Source organism: Lepidochelys kempii, chromosome 10 (genome assembly GCF_965140285.1).
Source record: "Lepidochelys kempii isolate rLepKem1 chromosome 10, rLepKem1.hap1, whole genome shotgun sequence".
NCBI classification, from domain to species: Eukaryota; Metazoa; Chordata; order Testudines; family Cheloniidae; genus Lepidochelys; species Lepidochelys kempii.
The window spans coordinates 76,060,217-76,081,543 of record NC_136389.1 but is presented as its reverse complement, the minus strand read 5'-3'; the positions used below and the strand labels follow the sequence as shown (position 1 = coordinate 76,081,543).

General features: G+C 42.3%; 1 protein-coding gene across 5 annotated transcripts in view; it reads left to right on the top strand.

The window, feature by feature from the left end:
- LOC140895066 (protein FAM169B) overlaps window positions 1-21,327 on the top strand; it is a 54,923-nt gene that overhangs the window by 24,554 nt on the left and 9,042 nt on the right. For 4 of the 5 annotated variants that reach the window (XR_013636446.1, XM_073304251.2, XM_073304250.2 and 1 more), the window contains 3 exons: window positions 3,932-4,017; window positions 5,764-5,938; window positions 18,131-18,313. Coding sequence is in view for 4 of the 5 variants with exons in the window: in XM_073304251.2 (XP_073160352.1) it covers window positions 3,932-4,017; window positions 5,764-5,938; window positions 18,131-18,313 (444 nt within the window). In the remaining variant the exon portion in view is untranslated. The remainder of the gene's footprint in view (window positions 1-3,931; window positions 4,018-5,763; window positions 5,939-18,130; window positions 18,314-21,327) is intronic. The other variant, XM_073304252.2, reaches the window with a different exon arrangement.

Below are 21,327 nucleotides of genomic sequence, written 5' to 3'. Positions count from 1 at the left end.
AACCTGCCATAACCCCACATGTTTAAAACCCCATGTTTTAACTGCCATAACCCCACATGTCCATTTTTTGTAAATTGGTGTTTTAATAAATGTAAAGTTTAGTGCTTATTTCATTATTGTGTTTTATATTCATATGATCATTTGAGTGGTTTGATTTGAATGAGCCATGACCGTTTTGTAACATTCAGCCTAAATAGTTAGCCTTTCAGTGTACTTCATAGTCAGCTTTGCTAAATGCCATACATTTGACATCACTCTGAAGTTTCCCTTAGTCTTTAATATTATTACAGTATGGTAATGATATGTGACAGGGTGCAGGGATTTAGATTCCAATCTCTATGTCTAAACAAGATCTGAAGTGGATGGTATGCGGTGGAGAGAAATATTTGGGTTGCTGTTCCACAGAACGTCACTCTCGGTCTTTATTTGGGTTGGAGATGTTTGTTTGTTTATGATGGGCTGTGTGTTACCATGAACATTTTTCTGAGAATGTAAATTGTGTTGCAAGGGCTACTAGAGCATCGTATGGGTGATTTAATATCTTTACAACCCTAAATTAACAAACACACTATTGTGTATATTTCTAAATACTCAATGTGCTGTCCCTGCTGGAAATATTTTTCAGTGAGCATGATTTCTAGTAACTGTAGATGCCACAGAACATTTATCATAGGATAGTCACAACATATCACTGGGGAAAAAATTAATTGTAGTGGGAAAACATAATCTGGTTGCAGGGAATCTATTCCTGGCATTTATCTGGTCCCCATTACTAGTATCTCAGTGCCTCACTATCTTTAATATATTAACCATGAGAGCACCCCTGTGAGGTAGAGAAGTACTGTTAGACTTAGCTTACTGAGAATGGAGGCAGAGAGAAACTAAAAGACTTGCCACAGGTCACACAGGAAGTGTGCGGAACAGAACCCTGCTCTCCCAAATCCCAGCCGAGCACCCTACGCCACTGAGTCACCTTTCTTGTTCAAAGTGGCAGTATGACAAAAATGAATGGCAAGTATCTTGAAGTCCTGTGCACACCATAAAACACCAAAATATTTCCAGGAATAAATAGAATAATAATGGTAAGAGCTGTGGAATGTCTAGCTCAGATATTGTAATAAACAGTGCAAAAATGCCTCTTTTAAAAAAAACAGTCGTGTTGGCTTCAAATTAGATTGGAGTCCCTGCTTCCCTGGGGTCTCAGAAATGTATGTTTGAGTTCTGATTCAGGGGAGGAGTGGGGGAAAAGAAACTCCATGCTGGATGTAGCTTGAATTTTCTTGCTTTTCTCTGTATTTGGGTGCTGATTGGGCATCTGATTCAAAGAGATAAAATGGAAGACTTGTAGAAGAATGTAGCAACATTTGGCCAGAGTACAGTAGGAGGTGAAAATTAAATGCAGGCCTGTGTGTGGGGAAAAATTCTTCTTCTCCTTGCTAATCAATAGAAGAGGTTGCACAATCACGGTCACTGCTTTTTTAGACCTTGTTCAGGTCAACGTTGTTAAGCAGAATCATGCCCAATACCTGCAACAGCAACAAAAGAAAAAAATGCCGGTGGATCTGATATTTCACATACTCTCCACTTTCCATGAACCATAGATCCGGTAGTGGAGTGTCTGATCATCCCTTTTGTCCTCTACTCATCAAATGTCAGTTTTGAGAAGAGCTATAAAACAGGGAAAGGATGAGATCAAGGAGAACTTGATCTTCTGAAACTTACCTGTATTCAAAATGGTTTCCACAAAATTGTTTGCAAGATGAGGTTGAGAGTGTGTGGAAACATCCATAGGTTAAACTGTGAACTGGATGTTTACTTTAAAAATGAAAAGGAGTACTAGTGGCACCTGGAGACTAACCAATTTATTTGAGCATAAGCTTTCGTGAGCTACAGCTCACTTCATCGGATGCATGAATGAAGTGAGCTGTAGCTCACGAAAGCTTATGCTCAAATAAATTGGTTAGTCTCTAAGGTGCCACTAGTATGCCTTTTCTTTTTGCGAATACAGACTAACACGGCTGCTACTCTGAAACCTACTTTAAAAATGATAATTTTAGAAGAAAGTACATACATTCGCATAGAATTTGGGGAAGTGTTTTTCTTTAAGGAAGGCATCTGTGTATACAAACTAGCCCAAGTAATATGATGTGACAGTTGCTATGTCAACTAGTGTATTCCACCCCGCAGCCCCTTAAATTATTGAATAGCACAGTAAATGTTCCATAAAAGTCAAGTAGTTCCTCGCAATGTGTTTATGCACCTCCCTATTTTCATCAAAGTTTTTTCATGCTTTTCTGATCATCACACTGTGTGTTTAGTGTGAGGGGTGAGGGTGGGGGTATAGGTTTCTTGCCAAATCCCTTTTGGGGTTAACCTCATGCAGCTGCCGATGAAGTCAATGTTTGGCCCATTATATCCCTTTGTCTGACTCTGCTTTCTTTGGTAGTTGCATGTTTCATGGATATGTAATGGAGCAGTGCTGCTTGCACTGGAAAGTGGGGTGAAGGGATTGAGGGAACAGATTGAATCCATCATAGGAAGTGTATGAAACCTCTATGCCAGTAAGTGCAATTAATATTTAATTAATTGGAGCTGGTGTTATAAACAGGCATCTGCAGTTGCTCCTTTCTTGTTAAACTCAAGGCACAAAGTGTAACACGTTTTGGCATGTACCTTAATAATTTATTCAAAATAGAGGTTAACTAAGCAATAACCCTGGACTGAAAGCCCACTGGGAGCTAGTAAAGCTTGAAGCAAAAAAGAGAAACTAACCTATGCACATTAGAAACATTTGTATAACCTGGGGCTAAAACAGGTAAATGATAACACTCACATTAAAGCCTTTTCACTGTAAATTTGTCCTTGATTGGGTGGATGGTTCTTCACTCCCTGGTGCTTGTCCCTGGTAGGATGATTTGGGACATGATTAAAGCTACGTTTTAGTCACAGGTATTTTCAGGTCACGGGCAGTAAACAAAAATTCACGGCCCATGACCTGTCCATGACTTGTAGTAAAAATACCCGTGACTAAAATTTGGGGGAGGGGGCTTCCCCAGGGCCCTGGAGGTGCTGTGGGAGGGCGGGTCTGGGGGGGTGGAAACCAGTGCAGCTTAGGGCCCAGGACCCCCGCTGGTGCTGGCAGGGCAGGGTTGGCAGGGCCTGCAGATTCCCTACCTGGCTCCGTGCGTCCTCTCCCCCAGCAGCAACAGCAGCAGACAACTCAGTTTGGATGTGGGGAGGGGGCAGGGAGTTGGGGCAAGGGACGGGGTGAGGCAGGCTCTGGGCAGCACTTACCTGGGGGGCTTCCCGGAACTGGCGACATCTCCCCTTGCTCAGTTCCATCCTAGGCGGAGGTGTGACCAGGCAGCTCTGCACGCTGCCTCTGCCTGCAGGCACCGCCTCTGCAGCTCCCTTTGGCCGCGGTTCCTGGACTATGGGAGCTGCGGGGGCTAGCAGCTGAGTGAGAGAGATGTTGCTGCTTCTGGGGGGGCCCCCAGGTAAGTACCGCCCAGAGCCTGCAGCACCCCATCTGGTGCCCCAATCCTCTGCCCCCTCCCACACCCAAACTTTGCTGCTGAGGGTGGAAGGAGGGCACAGGAGCCCGAGATTGCCCCAGCAGTTGTCAGTGCAACTGGTGCACTGCCCTGAGCCAGGCGTGCTGGCCATTGCAGAAGTCATGGAGGTCATGGAAAGTCACAGAATCCGTGATTTCCGTGACAAACTTGCAGCCTTACTGATGATCCAGTGGTTAGATTTGAAACCTACATTCAGTTTCCTGCTGAAAAATCAGGCCACTTTTATGTAGGTATCTAACTTCAGGCAACCAGCTTTCCAAATGTTTATCTTCCTTTTACTCTCACCGGTGAATTTGCCAGACAGTGGTCTTTGCAGCAAGTATTTTGAGTTAATGTGTCCCCGTTTCTTCTTTTAGTTTTGGCAATTTACCTTAACCAGTCCTGGTGGCCCATTGAAGATATAGTGAAGACTGCTGATTCCTCTAGAGAAGGGCTTATACAGGTACAGACAAATACCTTTGTTGTGAAGCATTCCAACTGTGATAACCGTACAGTGCTCTGTGTGTTTGGATTTGTCTTTCATCATATTATATATCTTTTGTGCTTTATATTATATACTCTTTGTGGGCCTGGTCTCCCTACTGTCCAGTGCCACCCCAACTTCCTGAATAAATATTAATTTTCCATGTCCTATTCATGGGTCTTCTGTTGGTTATTCTCTCTCTCTCTCTCTCTCTCCATTTTTTTCAAGGTTGCCCCCTTTAGCAGATAAAAAAGCAATCCGATAAACTGAATTATTGCATTAACAATAACCCTACACATTACTTGCTGCTTGATTGGCCATCTGTTGTGAAGATCAGTCTTCTTACCCTATGGCACAGTGTCTTATCTAGCCATTTACAAAGCTTTCTGCCTTATGTTTTTTAGATTGTATTTATTTTATTGAGCTGTTCTCATTTAATGGTGGATTTTTTATTTTATTCCTTCTTCAACTAAACACCTTTGGTCTGATGCAACAATCCTGTTTTGGGAGAATAGATGGAGAGATGTTACCGACTTTTAGTTTAATCTATTCACAGCTGCTGAGAAGTCAGTTGCTTAGTGTATATAGAATTTGCATTGCCATGTGGCAAACAAGTTTGTCTTTCTTTATTCCCGTTTCCCACCCACCCCTCTGTCTCCCAGTTGGGTGCTTCCTTACTCCTTTCTTGTGCCATTCTTTCCCTGATTCTGTGACATTTTTAATCATGCAGGGTTTAATTCATCCCTCCCTATAGGCAGCCTGATTTAATAGCTTTTGCATAGGGAACTAAGGGGGGAGGTTTGGGGAGTAAACCCATCCCCCAACCTGCAGGTAGGCTTTTGGACAGTACTACTGGCTCTACACAGGTGTTTCTCAAGCTTCTTCTTTAGCAATGGAGGACGAAAAAAGTATTTTGGCTCCTTGATCCCTTTTAACATGTTTTGGGTAATTTTGTCTCAGGTATATGTTGTTTACTGTGACATGCAATATTGACACATTTCGGTCAATAGGGACAGGGCGGCATAGGTATTCTCCTTTTAGTACACTTTCAAGTGTGGATAGTCCAGGACACCCCAGTTCTATCTCCAGCTAAGCCACTGGTTCACTCAGACCATGGGCAAATCACTTCACCTCCCTGTGCCTCAGTTTTCTCATCTGTGAAAGTGTACTCTGTAGGGGCATTGGCAAGCTTTTTAAATGGAGGGTGATATCTCAGGGCAATTATTATTACTTCTTCTTAAACCATGTGTAGTCTTGAGAAAAGAAGACTGAAGGGGGGAACCTAATAACAGATACCTTAAGGGCTGTTGTGAAGAGGGTAGTGATCAGTTATTCTCCGTGGCCACTGAAGTGGGAACAAGAAGTAATGGACTTAATCTGAAGCAAGGGAGTGTTAGGTTAGCTATTAGGAAAATCTCTACTATAAGGGTAGTTAAGCTATGGAATGAGTTTCCAAGGGAGGTTGTGGAATCCCCATCATTGAAGGTTTTTAAGAACTGGTTGGACTGGTTTACTTGGTCCTGCCTCAGCGGGGGGCTGGACTTGATGACTTCTTGATGTCCCTTCAAGCCCTACCATTCTATGATTTGAACTGGTTTATGAGGCATTTTTGCCCCAAGTGAGTGGGACACATACACCACCCTCTTAAAAAATAAAACTTTCTTTGGAAGGCAAAATCCCTGAAGTCTCCTCATTTTTCTTTTCTCTGTTTATTTTTTCTCAAAGGTTCAAACATTTGGAGAAAGGATTGTCCTCTTTGTTCTCAACTACATTATTTTTGGAATGTTAGAAAGGAGTTCAGCTAATGATACATTCTTTGTATCTCATTCCGCCCAGGAGTCTGCCAAAATATTCTGGAGGAAAGGAGATGCTGTTGCCTTTTACACAGTCAAAATGAAAGGTAAGGTAATGTCAGAGAAACATTCCCATCAGTTCCATATTGCCAAAAATGTAGTTTCCCCCGCCCCTTAACATAAATAATCCTATGCTCCCATTTAAATTTTTAGATAGAAGTCACCTGCATACGACTGTAGAGAATGAATCAGAGAAACTAACCCTCATAGAATTTGGAAGCCATTCATATTACTTCCATTAAAACACAATGGCTCCAAATTCTATTCTAGGTTACACTGTGTGATCTGGACTGTTTGGAAAGCTGCACCTATTCAAATTCCAGCAGTGTCCAATTCATCCTCCTTCCAGGCTTTCCTGCTTTGGCAGACCACACCCAAACCCGGTCTGGTGAGAGCCTCCGGTTTCTAGCTTTGGCTGCCAAACCCCTTTGTATCAGGGTCATCTCTGCAGCAGCAGCCTTTCGTAGTTCCTGTAATCTCCCGATTAAAGCCACCAACTGCCTTTTATGGGGAATTACTGGATCCAATCCAGGTGTGCCTATTTAATAATCAGGGTTGGCTAACCCCAGGCCCTCCAAGTCCTTAAGGGGCTTCGCCCTGCTACAGTGCTGAGATAGGCTGTTGCATGTCAGAGCCTCCCAGAGGAGATGGAGACCCGAAGAAGGGAGGTCAGAATATGGTAGCCAGTTCTGGTGTTCATATTCTAAAAAGGAAGTTGAAAACAGAATCAGAGAAATATAAGGCTGGAAGGGACTTCAGGAAGTCATCAAGTCCAGCCCCATGCTCTGAGGCAGGACCAAGTAAACCTAGACTATGCCTGACAGGTGTTTGTCTAACCTGTTCTTAACCTGCAATGATGGGGATTCCACAACCTCCCTTGGAAGTCTATTTCAGAGTTTAACTACCCTGATAGTTAGAATATTTCCCCCGATATTTAACCTAAATCTCCCTTGCTCCCTTGTGGTGGATGAGGAAAAGAACCACAAAAATGATTCAAGGTCAGCAAAAAATGCCATACAGTGAGAAACTTAAAATCTCCGTCTGTTTAGTTTAACAAAAAGAAGATCAAGATGGGACTTGATCACAGGGTAGAAGTACCTTCACAAGGAGAAAATACCTGGGTACTAATGGTTAAAGGGCTCTTTAATCTAGGAGAGAGAGAGATAACAAAAACCAGTGGCTGGAAGTTAAAGCTAAACAAATTAATATTAGGCACAGATTTTAAACCAATGGAACAAAGTACCAAGGGAAGTGGTGGATTCTATATCTCTGAATGTCTTCAGATCAAGACTGTGTGCCTCTCTGGAGGATAGTCTTTAGTCAAACACAAGTTATTAGGCTCAGTTACTGGGTGAAATTCAATTGTCTCTGGTAGACAGGATGTCAGACTAGATCAGACAGTCCTTTGTGGGCTGAAAAAAATCTGTGAATTGATAAGTCTGGTATAAGTCCAGAGCCACTGCATTGATCTCAAGATAGCTACACTGTGGATATTTATACCAGGGTAAGCCACAACAGTGACTAAATAGGTGCCAGAAAAGAACAGTGTGGAGAATATCTCACTGGAATGACTCCACATTTACAGTAGAATGTGTCTCTGGGTCAGTTACTGGCCCCAAGTTAAAGTGCACCAACACTAAAATTCATAAAGGCTATTTCAGGAGATTTTTGGGTTTTGGTGCTCAAATGAAGTTGCAAAATAGGTACAGAGAAATTGGTGACGAAACCTCTTTCTGGACGTGAATTGGATTGCTTCAAGGCCATCAATCAGCACGGTCCCAAAAGCAGGAGGTGGCGGAATCAGGCTTGCTGTGGATTCCAGACAATAGATTAAAGTTGCCGATCCCTGGTAGCCCTTCTAAGGGATGAAGCACTAGGAGAAGTTCTGCCCTCTGCAGTGGTGAACTCCTCCCCACACTCTGAGGTGTAGTTGGCTCTTCTGTATGCTATCGGTGGTGAATCACATCTCAGGCAATGATTAAGGAATCCTGGATATGTCTATAAATACACTGTGTTGAGCTGTTTTATAATTTGCAAACACTTCATTTACAACTGTACGTTTCCCTTTTAAGTCCATAAATATTTTGGAGCAAAGCTTTTGGAGGGAGACAGTTGGTTTGTAATGATTCATGCTTCAGTAAAATAAGTTTTCACAGTAGTCTGCTGTGGGTGGAATATCAGACAACCTGAATCTGTTTCTGGGTAACTGGGAGTCACATTTTGGTTCACATTAAATACAAATGCTTAAAGTCCAAACTTGTCAGCATCTGGATCTTGTTGCCAGTATTTTCCTCTTTGGGCAGCAGCATTTGTTTGTTTTTGGTCCGTGTCATAATTACTACAGTCGTTTTCCAAGGTCTTTTGGGGAAGCTTGAAACTGTGATTGTTCACTTCCCTCTTTGCTTATCATGTAAAGCTCACTTGCTGTGTGCATTGTGAAATCTCTGAGGTTCTGTAATTGTGTCATACTAAAAATGCTCCTATTGATCTAATACTCTGTCTCTTATGATAAACCACCTACAAAGGGATTCTGGATTTATTAGGCCCAAACAAGCCCAGCTAGTTCTTCACACTTCTTTGGAAGTGGTATTCCTCAAAACATTTGAATTCCTTTTTAATACTATTTACATGGTGCTAGTTTCTTCTGTTGCTGCCCTGAGTATTGTACGTTATATATCAAGTATTCTCTATGTAGGAAATTCCATATTGCCAGATCATCTTCCATAGCTCCTGGCCCCATGAAGAATTGGCAATTTGTTTCATGGCCCTGCCAGGTGATCCCAACTGCATTTCCTCTCTCTACAACAACTTGGCCCTTATCCACTGCTCTTTGCCCTCCACTAAGTAATTTAGACTCTCCTGCTCATTCTGTTCTCATCTCTCTGTGTGTCTCATCTGTGAACCTTACATTAGCTAGACTATGACAAGATTAGAAACCATGGTTCAGCGGAGCTAAATAAGGCAGAACTACATTTGTAGGGAATGGACAGTTAAAAGCACATGTCTGGTGGCTGGATATATGGATGGGAGGAGTCTCTTCCTGTCTTTGCTGCAGACTTACAGCATATCTTTGACCAAGTCAGATTTTCACATGGAAGTCACTGACTCAAGTTTAGCTCAGGCTGGCGATATCTGAAAGTTGTTCCCATCCACCAACTCCTAGGTGGCCTGAGTTTGGTGATAGTCCTGTTCTTAATAGATGTACACATCATAGCTTGCACTTATTGGGATCTCTTTTGATAGTCTCAGGAGAAAGGGAAGGGGGACTGAATACCTATGTTGCTCCTAGAGACAGTTCCTTCAGGTCAAATTTGAGACATATTGGCAAGGCAATGTGAGGAAATGTCTACTGATACTGACCATGCTGCACCTGTTGAATGGATAAACACAAGACTTCATTTTCCAAGACCTTGAACCTATCATCTTTTATGAGCCTTAGACTTATTATATTCACAACTGCACAGCTCACCAACCTAACCTCTACGGTATGTGCCTATTTCTGTTTAGTGGGAGGCACGTGGCATTTATCACTGGGTACTCTGGCGATTGACGGGACATGACATAAGGCACTAACATGTTGATGAGACACTTTGTTGCATGCCAGTGTAACCCACACACCTTCTTGGTGTGGTGTTGTGTCCCATCTAGTGGCACTGAGACCACTTAGAGAGAGTTAAATGAGTCTGCTGTACAGCTGTAGTTAACAGGGAGTTGGCTTTTAGCTCTTGTGGTAGAGGTTCATGCACTAAGCTCCAGAGGTCCACGGTTCAATCCTGCCTGCCGACGACTAGGGTCTGTCAGCATTACACTAGGACAAACGCCTTCAATTTGATCTATGTCAGTGACTTCCAAACTCTGCTCTCCATACTGGCAGTTAAGGAGTTCAAACCCTACTTAAAAAAAATAGAAAAGAACATTGTTTCCTGTCCTCTAAATTCTGAAACTGCCTTGCTTTAGTCTGCACACCCTATTTTGTAGATGGCAACCATAACAGTTAGAATATTTTGCAGGAGACGAAACAAAGATCTTCCCATGGAGCCACTTTGGTGCGGAGAACCAAAGCGGCTTGTTTCTTTGTCATTTTTCTTTCAGGATTTTCATGGTATGCTCTACATTTGTTAAAAACCTGTTTTTTTATGGATCAATGACTATAATACTTGACGCATATAATTCCATGAAATGTTTTCAGTTTGCTTAGATTTGGTAATATTTGAAGCTGGATCTTACTGCCTTCACTTGAGTGCAAAATAATTGGGAGAGTGTTAAAGATTCATGAGGAGGCAGTATGTCCTAGTGGACAGAACACTAGACCAGGAATCAGGAGACCTGGGTTCTGTTCCCGGCTCTGCCGCTGGCATGCTCTGTGACTTTGGGCAAGTCACGTCACTGCTCTGTGCCTCGGTTTCCCCATATGTAAAATGGGAATAATGTTACTGACTTCATTTGTAAAGTGTTTTCATGTCTACTAATGAAAGAGCTATATAATATTTTATTATTATATAATGCAAAGAACAGTTGATGCAGAAAGCCACAATATGCTATTAAACAAAAGTGTCTTAGTCTTTCGGTTAACTACAAGTAGAGAAGTTCCTTTAGCTTTTGTTGTTTAATATTTGTATTGTGGTAATCTCTCCGAGGGACAATATCAGAGTTGAAGGGCCTGAAACTGTTCCCACAATACTCGAAGAAGCTGTACATTTTGTGATGAAAAGTTCGTCAGCTCCCCAGAACGAACATTGCCAGAGTCTAATGCCTCTGGTGTGCTGCCAGCCCACAATAAGGCGAGGGTGTGCTCAGGTTCTTGGCTCACATAGGTGCATCATACTTTTCTTAGTCTTAAGTATCTTTCTCTTCCTCTGGGACCTCCATGGTATGAGACTTGAGGGCAGCTTTAGCAATTCAGCCATCAAACCAATCGTAAAAAAACATATACTGGGGCTGAGAGAGAGAGAGAGCTGTGAGACACGGAGTTGAACCAGCAGTATTTCCTGCTGGCTCCCCACAGAACTCCAGCAAGAACTCTGTGAATCACATTTTGGGAACCACTGACGACTGATAAAATTGGAGATGTAGGTACTGTCTCAGCCCTTGTTTTCTCATTAGCTAAATTGACCTAATGGCAACTTAATGGGCTGTTATGAGGACTGATTAGTAAATATTTGTAAAAATGATAAAAGCGCTTAGTAGTAATTTTACTGAGGTGCTTCAAAAGGGATGATAGGCTTTATTTAATATAAATCAGACACCAGAAGTGTTTGCCCACATGGTGGGATGAAGTCCATTTCAGCCTTTTTCCCATGAACCTCTGTAGACTTGGTCTTTTAGATATTTCCCCCTTGAATTAGATCCCATAGGGATACTATGTATGTGTTTTCCATTGATCACATACATTTTCTGTCCATAAAATGAGATCAGAACAAAAAGTTAACCTGCCTAACACCTAGCAAAAAGTTTGGTTTTGGATAATTGTTCCCCTTCCCCACTCTTTTCTAGCAATAATATTTTTAATGTGCATATTTGAACCAGTTTGAAGGTTCTAGCTTTAATAAAATAAAATAAAAAATAAAATGAACACATACTAGCCAAGACATGTGTTCATTTAATTTTATTGAAGCCAGAATCTTTGCTTCCCTTTTCACATCACACAACGGGTTGACATTGGGTTCTGTTCAGCAGAAATAGTCCCCACCCTTTACATAAGCATTGATCCTGCAGAAGGCCTGTGTGAACTTGTGTGTGCAAAGCCAACTTGTTCAGCAGGGATGCAGTCAGTATGCACAACCTTGTTTTCTTTGGGCCCCTTAGATGTGGGGACAGGGTTGGGTTTTTCCTGGTTTGTGGATGTTTGGGAATGCTAATGGCTGTCTGCTTTCCTGCCCTGGTAATTGCTGTTTACCATTGTGCTGGCTCATAAGTTGGTCATTTGGCACTCATGACCTAACCAAACAGATCAAAGGCTTTGAAAGGGCAGACTGCATAAATACTTCCATCTCTCCTGCCAATGCCCTAATTTCCTTTGTCTCTTCCCTCACCCCAAAACTCAGTCTTTTTATATGGCTGAGCAATGAAAAAAAGGTCCAAGCCAACAGTGCACAGGAACCTCAACTCAAGCCCACCAATAGCTTATTAGGACCCTGCTCCACTATTAGAAAGGACCCTGGAGGCAAAATTCACTTCACCCCAAAGTCTATGGGTGGTGGCTTCTTCTCATGTGTTTGCTCAGGGGTAAAAGGAGAGAGTGTCTTCATGATTAGTCTGTTTATGATATCCTTAGACTTTACAAATGTCTGTCTTCCTTAAGCACAAAATTAAGAGCGCAGAAATTGATCAGCCAGCTCCTGTCCATTAGGACGGCTACACATCAGTCTCTCAATCTGATTTCAGGGATTTGTAAGAGACAAATAACGTGAGATGCCAAAAATATCTCCGAGGGACAATATCAGGGTTGAAGGGCCTGAAACTAATCCTACAATACTCAAAGAAGCTGTAAATTTTGTGATGAAAAGTTCGTCAGCTCCCCAGAACGAACATTGTCAGAGTCTAACACCTCTGGTGTGCTGCCAGCCCACAATAAGGCGAGGGTGTGCTCAGGTTCTTGGCTCACATAGGTGCATCGTACTTTTCTTAATTCTGCCCATCTGCTCTATTCTTTTGAGTAGGAAAGGGGAACTGCAACCACCTAAAACTGCTGCCATTGTAGTGCTTCAGAGACCAGGATTCTGGAACGTTTGAATGCTTGGACTGCCCTTGTAATGGAGGAGAAAAAATACACACTGCAATACATCGATGCACATGTGGGGACTTCATGATTGCCAGTTAAACCACGCATGTGCAGGATTAGGTCAAGAACTTAGGACTTTCTGTTCCAAAATCACAGATGTCTCCCAGCTAAAGGAGGGGTTTTCTTTGCAGTTATTATTATGGTAGTGCTTAAGGACCAACCAAGAGTGGGCCCCACTGTGCTAGGCACTGTACAGACACAGAATATTAGACAGTCTCTGCCCTGAATGGTTTACGATCTAGAGACAGGACAGAGACAAGCTGGGGGAAGAGGCAGAACACACAAGTAGCAAATGTCATATTAGTGCCACAATTTTTTGGGAGTGGATTTAAGAGGGGATGAGCTCTTAAAAGAAAAGTGAAAGGAGAGGGTGAAGGGAAGAGGAAGAGGGGTGAGGGGGTCTGGGCAGAGGAGAAGAGCTTAATGAGGGGCAGATTTGGAGTGAAGTGGAGAAGAAGAGACTGGGAGGGAGGGGAAAGGTTGGACCAAACAGGTGATCATCACAGGACAGAGAAAGTCAAATCAAAACTACAGAAAGTTCTCTGAACGTTGGAAGGCCCCTGCTTTGGCTGCTTCTGCAGCAGCACCTGCTGGCTGGAGAGTCTGGGTAGCTCCTCTGCAGCTTCTCCCTACACCACATGTTGGGGATAGTCACGATCCGAGTCCTCATTTCCCGGTGTGTTTGTGTGTTTCCCCTGCAAGTTCTGGCTCCAGGGGGCTGCTGATGAGAGGGGTGGCCCCAGTGGGACCCCATTTTACCCCCTCTCTGCTGCTGCTGCTTCTACTGACTGGCAGTTAGTAATATATATTTTGCAGGGCAGAGCTGACATAATCACATATACTTGAGTAAGTCTGACATTCTGGCCAATAGATGCATGTACATTACATTGGGTATGCTCACCGTTAACAACAAAAGTCTCAACTATGGAAGCATTAAAGTCACTTTGTCATGCTGAAACTGCCAGTGTTCAGAGTGCGATCTGAGATGTATATTTTTGGGCTTGACTTGATTATAGACCATGGCTGGATTATTTATGGCTGGTTGTGGTGGTACAGGGAGGAGGGTTGTTTATACAACCTATTGTGGTCATTTTGATTTAATGTACAACTGCATGTGAATAACTGCATTAATATCTGGGCACTTTAGTCCCAGGAAAATTTTGATTAACTTAATGGAACAAACTGAATGAATTTCAGAGAACAGCAACAAAAATGATTAGGGAGATGGAGGGATTGGCCTAGGAAGAAAGGATAACTACCATGGAAGTGTTACAAATATTTGTAAACACCAAAACAAACTGTCTGTATTCACAAAAAGAAAAGGAGGACTTGTGGCACCTTAGAGACTAACCAATTTATTTGAGCATAAGCTTTCGTGAGCTACAGCTCACTTCATCGGATGCATACTGTGGAAAGTGTAGAAGATCTTTTTATATACACACAAAGCATGAAAAAGTACCTCCTCCCACCCCACTCTCCTGCTGGTAATAGCTTATCTAAAGTGATCACTCTCCTTACAATGTGTATGATAATCAAGTTGGGCCATTTCCAGCACAAATCCAGGTTTTCTCAAACCCCACCCCCCCCACACAAACCCACTCTCCTGCTGGCAATAGCTTATCTAAAGTGACCATTCTCCTTACAATGTGTATGATAATCAAGGTGGGCCATTTCCAGCACAAATCCAGGGTTTAACAAGAACGTCTTGGGGGGGAGGAAAAAACAAGGGGAAATAGGTTACCTTGCATATGACTTAGCCACTCCCAGTCTCTATTCAAGCCTAAGTTAATTGTATCCAATTTGCAAATGAATTCCAATTCAACAGTCTCTCGCTGGAGTCTGGATTTGAAGTTTTTTTGTTGTAATATAGCAACTTTCATGTCTGTAATCGCGTGACCAGAGAGATTGAAGTGTTCTCTGACTGGTTTATGAATGTTATAATTCTTGACATCTGATTTGTGTCCATTTATTCTTTTACGTAGAGACTGTCCAGTTTGACCAATGTACATGGCAGAGGGGCATTGCTGGCACACGATGGCATATATCACATTGGTGGATGTGCAGGTGAACGAGCCTCTGATAGTGTGGCTGATGTTATTAGGCCCTGTGATGGTGTCCCCTGAATAGATACGTGGGCACAGTTGGCAACGGGCTTTGTTGCAAGGATAGGTTCCTGGGTTAGTGGTTCTGTTGTGTGGTATGTGGTTGCTGGTGAGTATTTGCTTCAGGTTGGGGGGGCTGTCTGTAGGCAAGGACTGGCCTGTCTCCCAAGATTTGTGAGAGTGTTGGGTCATCCTTCAGGATAGGTTGTAGATCCTTAATAATGCGTTGGAAGGGTTTTAGTTGGGGGCTGAAGGTGACGGCTAGTGGCGTTCTGTTATTTTCTTTATTAGGCCTGTCCTGTAGTAGGTGACTTCTGGGAACTCTTCTGGCTCTATCAATCTGTTTCTTCACTTCCGCAGGTGGGTATTGTAGTTGTAAGAATGCTTGATAGAGCTCTTGTAGGTGTTTGTCTCTGTCTGAGGGGTTGGAGCAAATGCGGTTGTATCGCAGAGCTTGGCTGTAGACGATGGATTGTGTGGTGTGGTCAGGGTGAAAGCTGGAGGCATGTAGATCGGAAACCTGCTGACCGCTATATTCCTGTATAGGGTGGTGTTTATGTGACCATCGTTTATTAGCACTGTAGTGTCCAGGAAGTGGATTTCTTGTGTGGACTGGACCAGGCTGAGGTTGATGGTGGGATGGAAATTGTTGAAATCATGGTGGAATTCCTCAAGGGCTTCTTTTCCATGGGTCCAGATGATGAAGATGTCATCAATATAGCGCAAGTAGAGTAGGGGCGTTAGGGCCCGAGAGCTGAGGAAGCGTTGTTCTAAGTCAGCCATAAAAATGTTGGCATACTGTGGGGCCATGCGGGTACCCATAGCAGTGCCGCTGATCTGAAGGTATACATTGTCCGCAAATGTAAAATAGTTATGGGTAAGGACAAAGTCACAAAGTTCAGCCACCAGGTTAGCCGTGACATTATCGGGGATACTGTTCCTGACGGCTTGTAGTCCATCTTTGTGTGGAATGTTGGTGTAGAGGGCTTCTACATCCATAGTGGCCAGGGGATGGTGTTATCAGGAAGATCACTGATGGATTGTAGTTTCCTCAGGAAGTCAGTGGTGTCTCGAAGGTAGCTGGGAGTGCTGGTAGCGTAGGGCCTGAGGAGGGAGTCTACATAGCCAGACAATCCTGCTGTCAGAGTGCCAATGCCTGAGATGATGGGGCGCCCAAGGTTTCCAGGTTTATGGATCTTGGGTAGTAGATAGAATATCCCAGGTCGGGGTTCCAGGGGTGTGTCTGTGCAGATTTGATCTTGTGCTTTTTCAGGGAGTTTCTTGAGCAAATGCTGTAGTTTCTTTTGGTAACTCTCAGTGGGATCAGAGGGTAATGGCTTGTAGAAAGTGGTGTCGGAGAGCTGCCGAGCAGCCTCTTGTTCATATTCCGACCTATTCATCATGACAACAGCACCTCCTTTGTCAGCCTTTTTGATTATGATGTCAGAGTTGTTTCTGAGGCTGTGGATGGCATTGTGTTCCGCACGGCTGAGGTTATGGGGCAAGTGATGCTGCTTTTCCACAATTTCAGCCTGTGCAGGAGAGTGGGTTTGTGTGTGTGTGAGGGGGGGTGAGAAAACGTGGATTTGTGCTGGAAATGGCCCAACTCGATTATCATACACATTCTAAGGAGAGTGATTACTTTAGATAAGCTATTACCAGCAGGAGAGTGGGGTTTGAGGAGGTATTTTTTCATGCTTTGTGTGTATGTAAAAAGATCTTCTACACTTTCCACAGTATGCATCCGATGAAGTGAGCTGTAGCTCACGAAAGCTTATGCTCAAATAAACTGGTTAGTCTCTAAGGTGCCACAAGTACTCCTTTTCTTTTTGCGAATACAGACTAACACGGCTGTTACTCTGAAACCTGTCTGTATTCAATAAAGCACTTGGGAAGTCAAGCACTTTCTTAAGTCTCATTGATTTTATTGTGATTTAAGCAAATGCATATGTGTCTTGCTGAATTTGGAGTCCAAGGTAGGAGAGGAATTAAAGTCAGACCTGACTTCTGTTGGCGTTAGTGGCAAAACTCCAGTTGAAATCAACAGGAGCAGAAGCAGGCCCTTATTTAAGATAACAAGCAGGAGGTGGCTAGAAGAAAATGGTCACACTGAAAGAAGGGAAGCTTAATTTGAATATCAGGAAAAGCCTCCTGACAATTAGTTCTATTATGCTGTGAAAGAGACTCCCAAGAGAAGTGGCAGAAGATTCATGACTTGAGTAGTTTAAAACGAAGTTGGATGTTACACTGGTAAATGTGTAGTAGGGAACAAACTAACTATGAGAGGCACTAGATTAACCGGGAAAGCTGGCGAGAAAATGTTTTTCCCCTCTCATGCAAAATTTAAATGAAAATGTTTTGTTTTCATCAAAATTTTCAACAAAATATTTTGACTTTTCATCAAAAACTAAAAACTTTTCAGTTTTCTGACAAAAAAGAAAAAAATAGAAAAGAAGATGCTGTCATGAAAATATTGGGGGCGGGGCAGGGCAGAGGAGAAAGGTTTGATGGAAAATTGTCAAGCAGACCTACTAAAAGGCCTCTAATTTGTATGATTCTATGGATTTTCAGTTGTATTTAATCTGTATGAGTCCAGGCACTATGGCAGTGGGCATTTCATAAATGATTAAATACAAACCATCAGGAGGAAACATTTGTAGTGCTTTTATTCTACAAAGTCGCTAGATAACAGATTGATCTCAACATAAATTATTTCATGATTGAATGCTTATGTTTTCTTATTCTTTTGGGTTCTATTTCTTGTGGCATTTTGAACTTCTGTGCATAATATACAAAGAACTACTCATGTAATTCTTGCAGAGTGAGGCCCTTAGTTAATCGATATGAACATTGTAATTTTGGACTCTGCATGTCTGTACTCAACCATAACTCCTCTTGACGGCAGAGGGCGTTTAGCCTGGGTGATGACTGCAGAGTAAAGGTTTGAAGTGCTGGGGCAAGCTCTAATACTTTCTGACTGTTTTAGTGAGAAGTGGTTTGGTCCAGTAGGCAGGACGCTAGGCTTGAGTCACTGTTTTAGCCTCAGCAACACACAGGCCCTTAGTTAGTATCTGTCTCCATCTTTGTACTGGGGTTTGGCTTTGTTGGCAAGGAAACATAAACTCTGAGTCTAAAATTTCTCCCTGAACTTGGCATTCCCTAGGGTTCTATCCGACACCTCCTTGGTCTGAGTTCAAACTTTTTTCTCTGTAGAATGCCACACCCACTTCCCTTCTATGTAAAATAAAGTTAATGCGCCCCTCCTGCCACAATTATTGCTGTTTATTGGCTTGGAGAGTGGTTTATCTTTTCATTTATTGGTTATAAGAGTGAGCTATTTTACTGTGTACTCTCAGGAAGCCTGTGTGATGTTAACTCCTGTCAATGCTACCTGCTCCCAGTTCTGGATACTGTATTTGTCCGGAGAAAATACAGAAGGTGTGGCCTAGGGATGAAAATTCTGCATGATTTCTGTCAATCTTTTGGGACCGAAGATGCCTTGGGGATCAGCTTCCCTATTTCTGCTGACATGTACCAAGGTAAAACACTTGATGTGGAAACATTAGGTAAAAGGTCATGTATAATTTATGCATTTCATAAAAATATTGGAAGCGGCTTCTTGGCTGCAGGAGAGTTCAATGCATTGGAGTGAACACAAAAATAATGTCCTTGGCATGCAATCTCTCTAGAGACACATGTAGCTTCCTGTGGGGAGGAAATCCTGTGTTCTTATAAGATATTGAGTGATAGAATGGTAGTTTGGTATTTACACTCTTATATAATTATCTCCAAGAAATGGAGTAATGGCTTTGGAATCAAAGAATGAATGATCAGCTTGCTGTTTGACAAGAAAGAAAAAGAAGAAATTGTGTGGATGTCCATATGCACACACTACACACATGCCACATCTGTGGTCCTTATACTTTTGTGATAAATTGCATTTGTCAGGCACCACACCTGACCCGTGCCCCCTAATCCAACTTGTCAGAAGTACTTCTTTCATTCCAAATCTCTGAGCGGCTTTTGAACAGTCACAATATATTTTTAAAATGAGTTATAATTTTCACTCCGTGGCTGTACAGTTGGATTCGTGGTAACGCAAGCAAGCCTGGAGTTTCAGGTGGAAGCTTAAATAAAATAGTCCTAAGAATAAAATGATTTTTAAAATCTCTAAAACATGTATAAAATACTTCTTTGTTAAATATGTGGCTTAAATCAAATACCTGATGATGTGGTGTGACATGGGGGTCTTACTGCAACTTGTTTGGGATATCTGTGTTAGCCACTCCTGGCTTTACAGTCATCCCTAATTAATACCAATAAAACCTTTATTCCCCCTAGTCTCTCTCTGTCCCTCAACACACATAGCTGTACACTGTTCTGTTTATCTGAAATGTATACACCATGCACAGCTAATGCATAGATAGTCATGTATATTATACATTCACATCTCTCCCTTTTCCCACAACTCTATCGAAGATACTGTGTCCTCTTAATACAGGAAGAAGTAATACAGGTGAAATTATTTTTCTCCATCGAACAAAAACAGTTTCCCTGATGGCATGCATTGTATGGTTTATACATGCTGCATTTTGAGATTTGTTTATAAACACTAGTGGTACATCCTAAGAGTTAGCTTTTCATCTCTGGTAGGTTTGGGGCTCAGGTTCAGGGCCAGGACTCTGTCTTTGCTTGTGTTTGTAGAGTGCCTAGCACAATCGATCCCTGATCCTGACTGGGATCTCTGGATCTCACTGTAAACATAAATATTAAATGCCAAGGGTGAAATACTGGCCTTATTGAAGTAGGTATAAATTCTTCTGCATTAGACTGAGGACTGCAACCCAGTGCCCTCTAAATATCCTTCCACTAAATGTGAGCAGTTCTCACTAGCATTTCTTATATAATATTCCCACTCTCTGCTGTACAAGTCTAAAAAGGAGCAATAAAGCCATGAACTGAATATTTTGCTGTCACTGTACTTATCTCTCCCAGAGTTTCTTGCTGAAGAAATCAATTTAGCTTTTATCCTGAAGTAAAATTAATGACAATGATCTACTCATTATGAGGCAGATGTTTACTTACAAGAATGACGGGATTTAAAAAAAAAAAGAAAACTACCAAATCCAGTTAAACATTAAAGATAAGTGAGCTTTCCAAACTCTCTCCATGGTATGATGAACTACTTAGGATGCAGGGACAGAATGTATCATGGAGTGATCAGGGATTATCATCTTAAAACTTGAGTCAGGAGACATGAGCAGGACCTCATGGAAAGGTGGTTGACAGAGGTTTAAAAATCCCTGTTTAATTTACAGAACAGTTCAGAAATGCAACACTTCATCACTCCTAAAGGGATACACTAATAGCATAAATCCTGTTGGCAGTTTCCTCACTTTGGCTCTGCAACTAGCAATGAGGAAAACCTGCAAAGGAGACGGGTTTGGGTTTGATATGAATAAACAGCCCTAAATTTGAATGCTTATCCAAATTATATGAATGTTCTTTGTCTACAGAATACGCCTGGAATACTAATAGGACCAAGGTTTCTCATGAAAGTTATACCTTTACCTCAGCTACATCTGTTGTCTCTGTCAGCTCCTTCTGTTTCAGGCTTTCCTCATTCACCCCAATAAGTAAAAGCCCCTGAATGCTTACCAGAAAGTAGTCTCACGTTAGAGAGAGGGACAGGGCTATCATTAATTTCTTCCCAAGATGTCCTGCTAATTAATGCTCACTATGATTCTGCAAGCCACACTTGGTGTACATACTTTGTTTATTGTTTGTATACCTCCAGTTCTGTGCTGAATACTTTAGCGATATGGTCCCTGCTCAAAAGAGCCTGTGGTCTTGACCCCAGTATGCAACATATGACCAGCGAGGTTCAAGCACTAATTTTGGTTGCATGAGTTATTGTTTTCAATGGTCTCATTTGATAACAATTCATTGCAGAGAGGGATAAGATTTATTAAGGCTCTGTGAAGCAATGCATTTCAAAAAGGGACTTTAAAGGAGAAAAGGGAGATATTGCGTGCCTGTTAATAAACACCTGTCGTCTGCCTCTTAAAGTACTCTTTTTCTGTAAGGCAGAAATGAGCAAAACTCTTTATTTATCCTCAGTGAGAAGATTATGAATGTGATAACATGGATTTCCATTATAAACCCCAGGCAGTGACCACTTAGCCAATATTTTAAAAAGGCTCCTGCCATATCTATGCACTATAGGGTAAGAAAGGAGCAGAGTGGGAGACTTAATTCAGCCTGCATCTATTTTTTTTGTTAGCTCAGGGCAGATTCTGAATATTATCCCGTTGTTGGTTAAGAAACTTCAGTAGCCTTGAATAGATGTTCAACATACAGGGTTCCTCCAGCCAGGTATAAGTACTCAGACTCCATGCCATGGCTGTGCAAGAGGCTTAGCAGAGAGAGAGAGAGAGAAAATGAAGGGTGGAAAGAGAGAGAAAACAGCCAAAAACCACACCTTTAAGAAAAAATAGGTCTCTGAGAGAACATCCTGAGGGCTCACGCTTGGTGCCACCAGCTGACTCTTAAC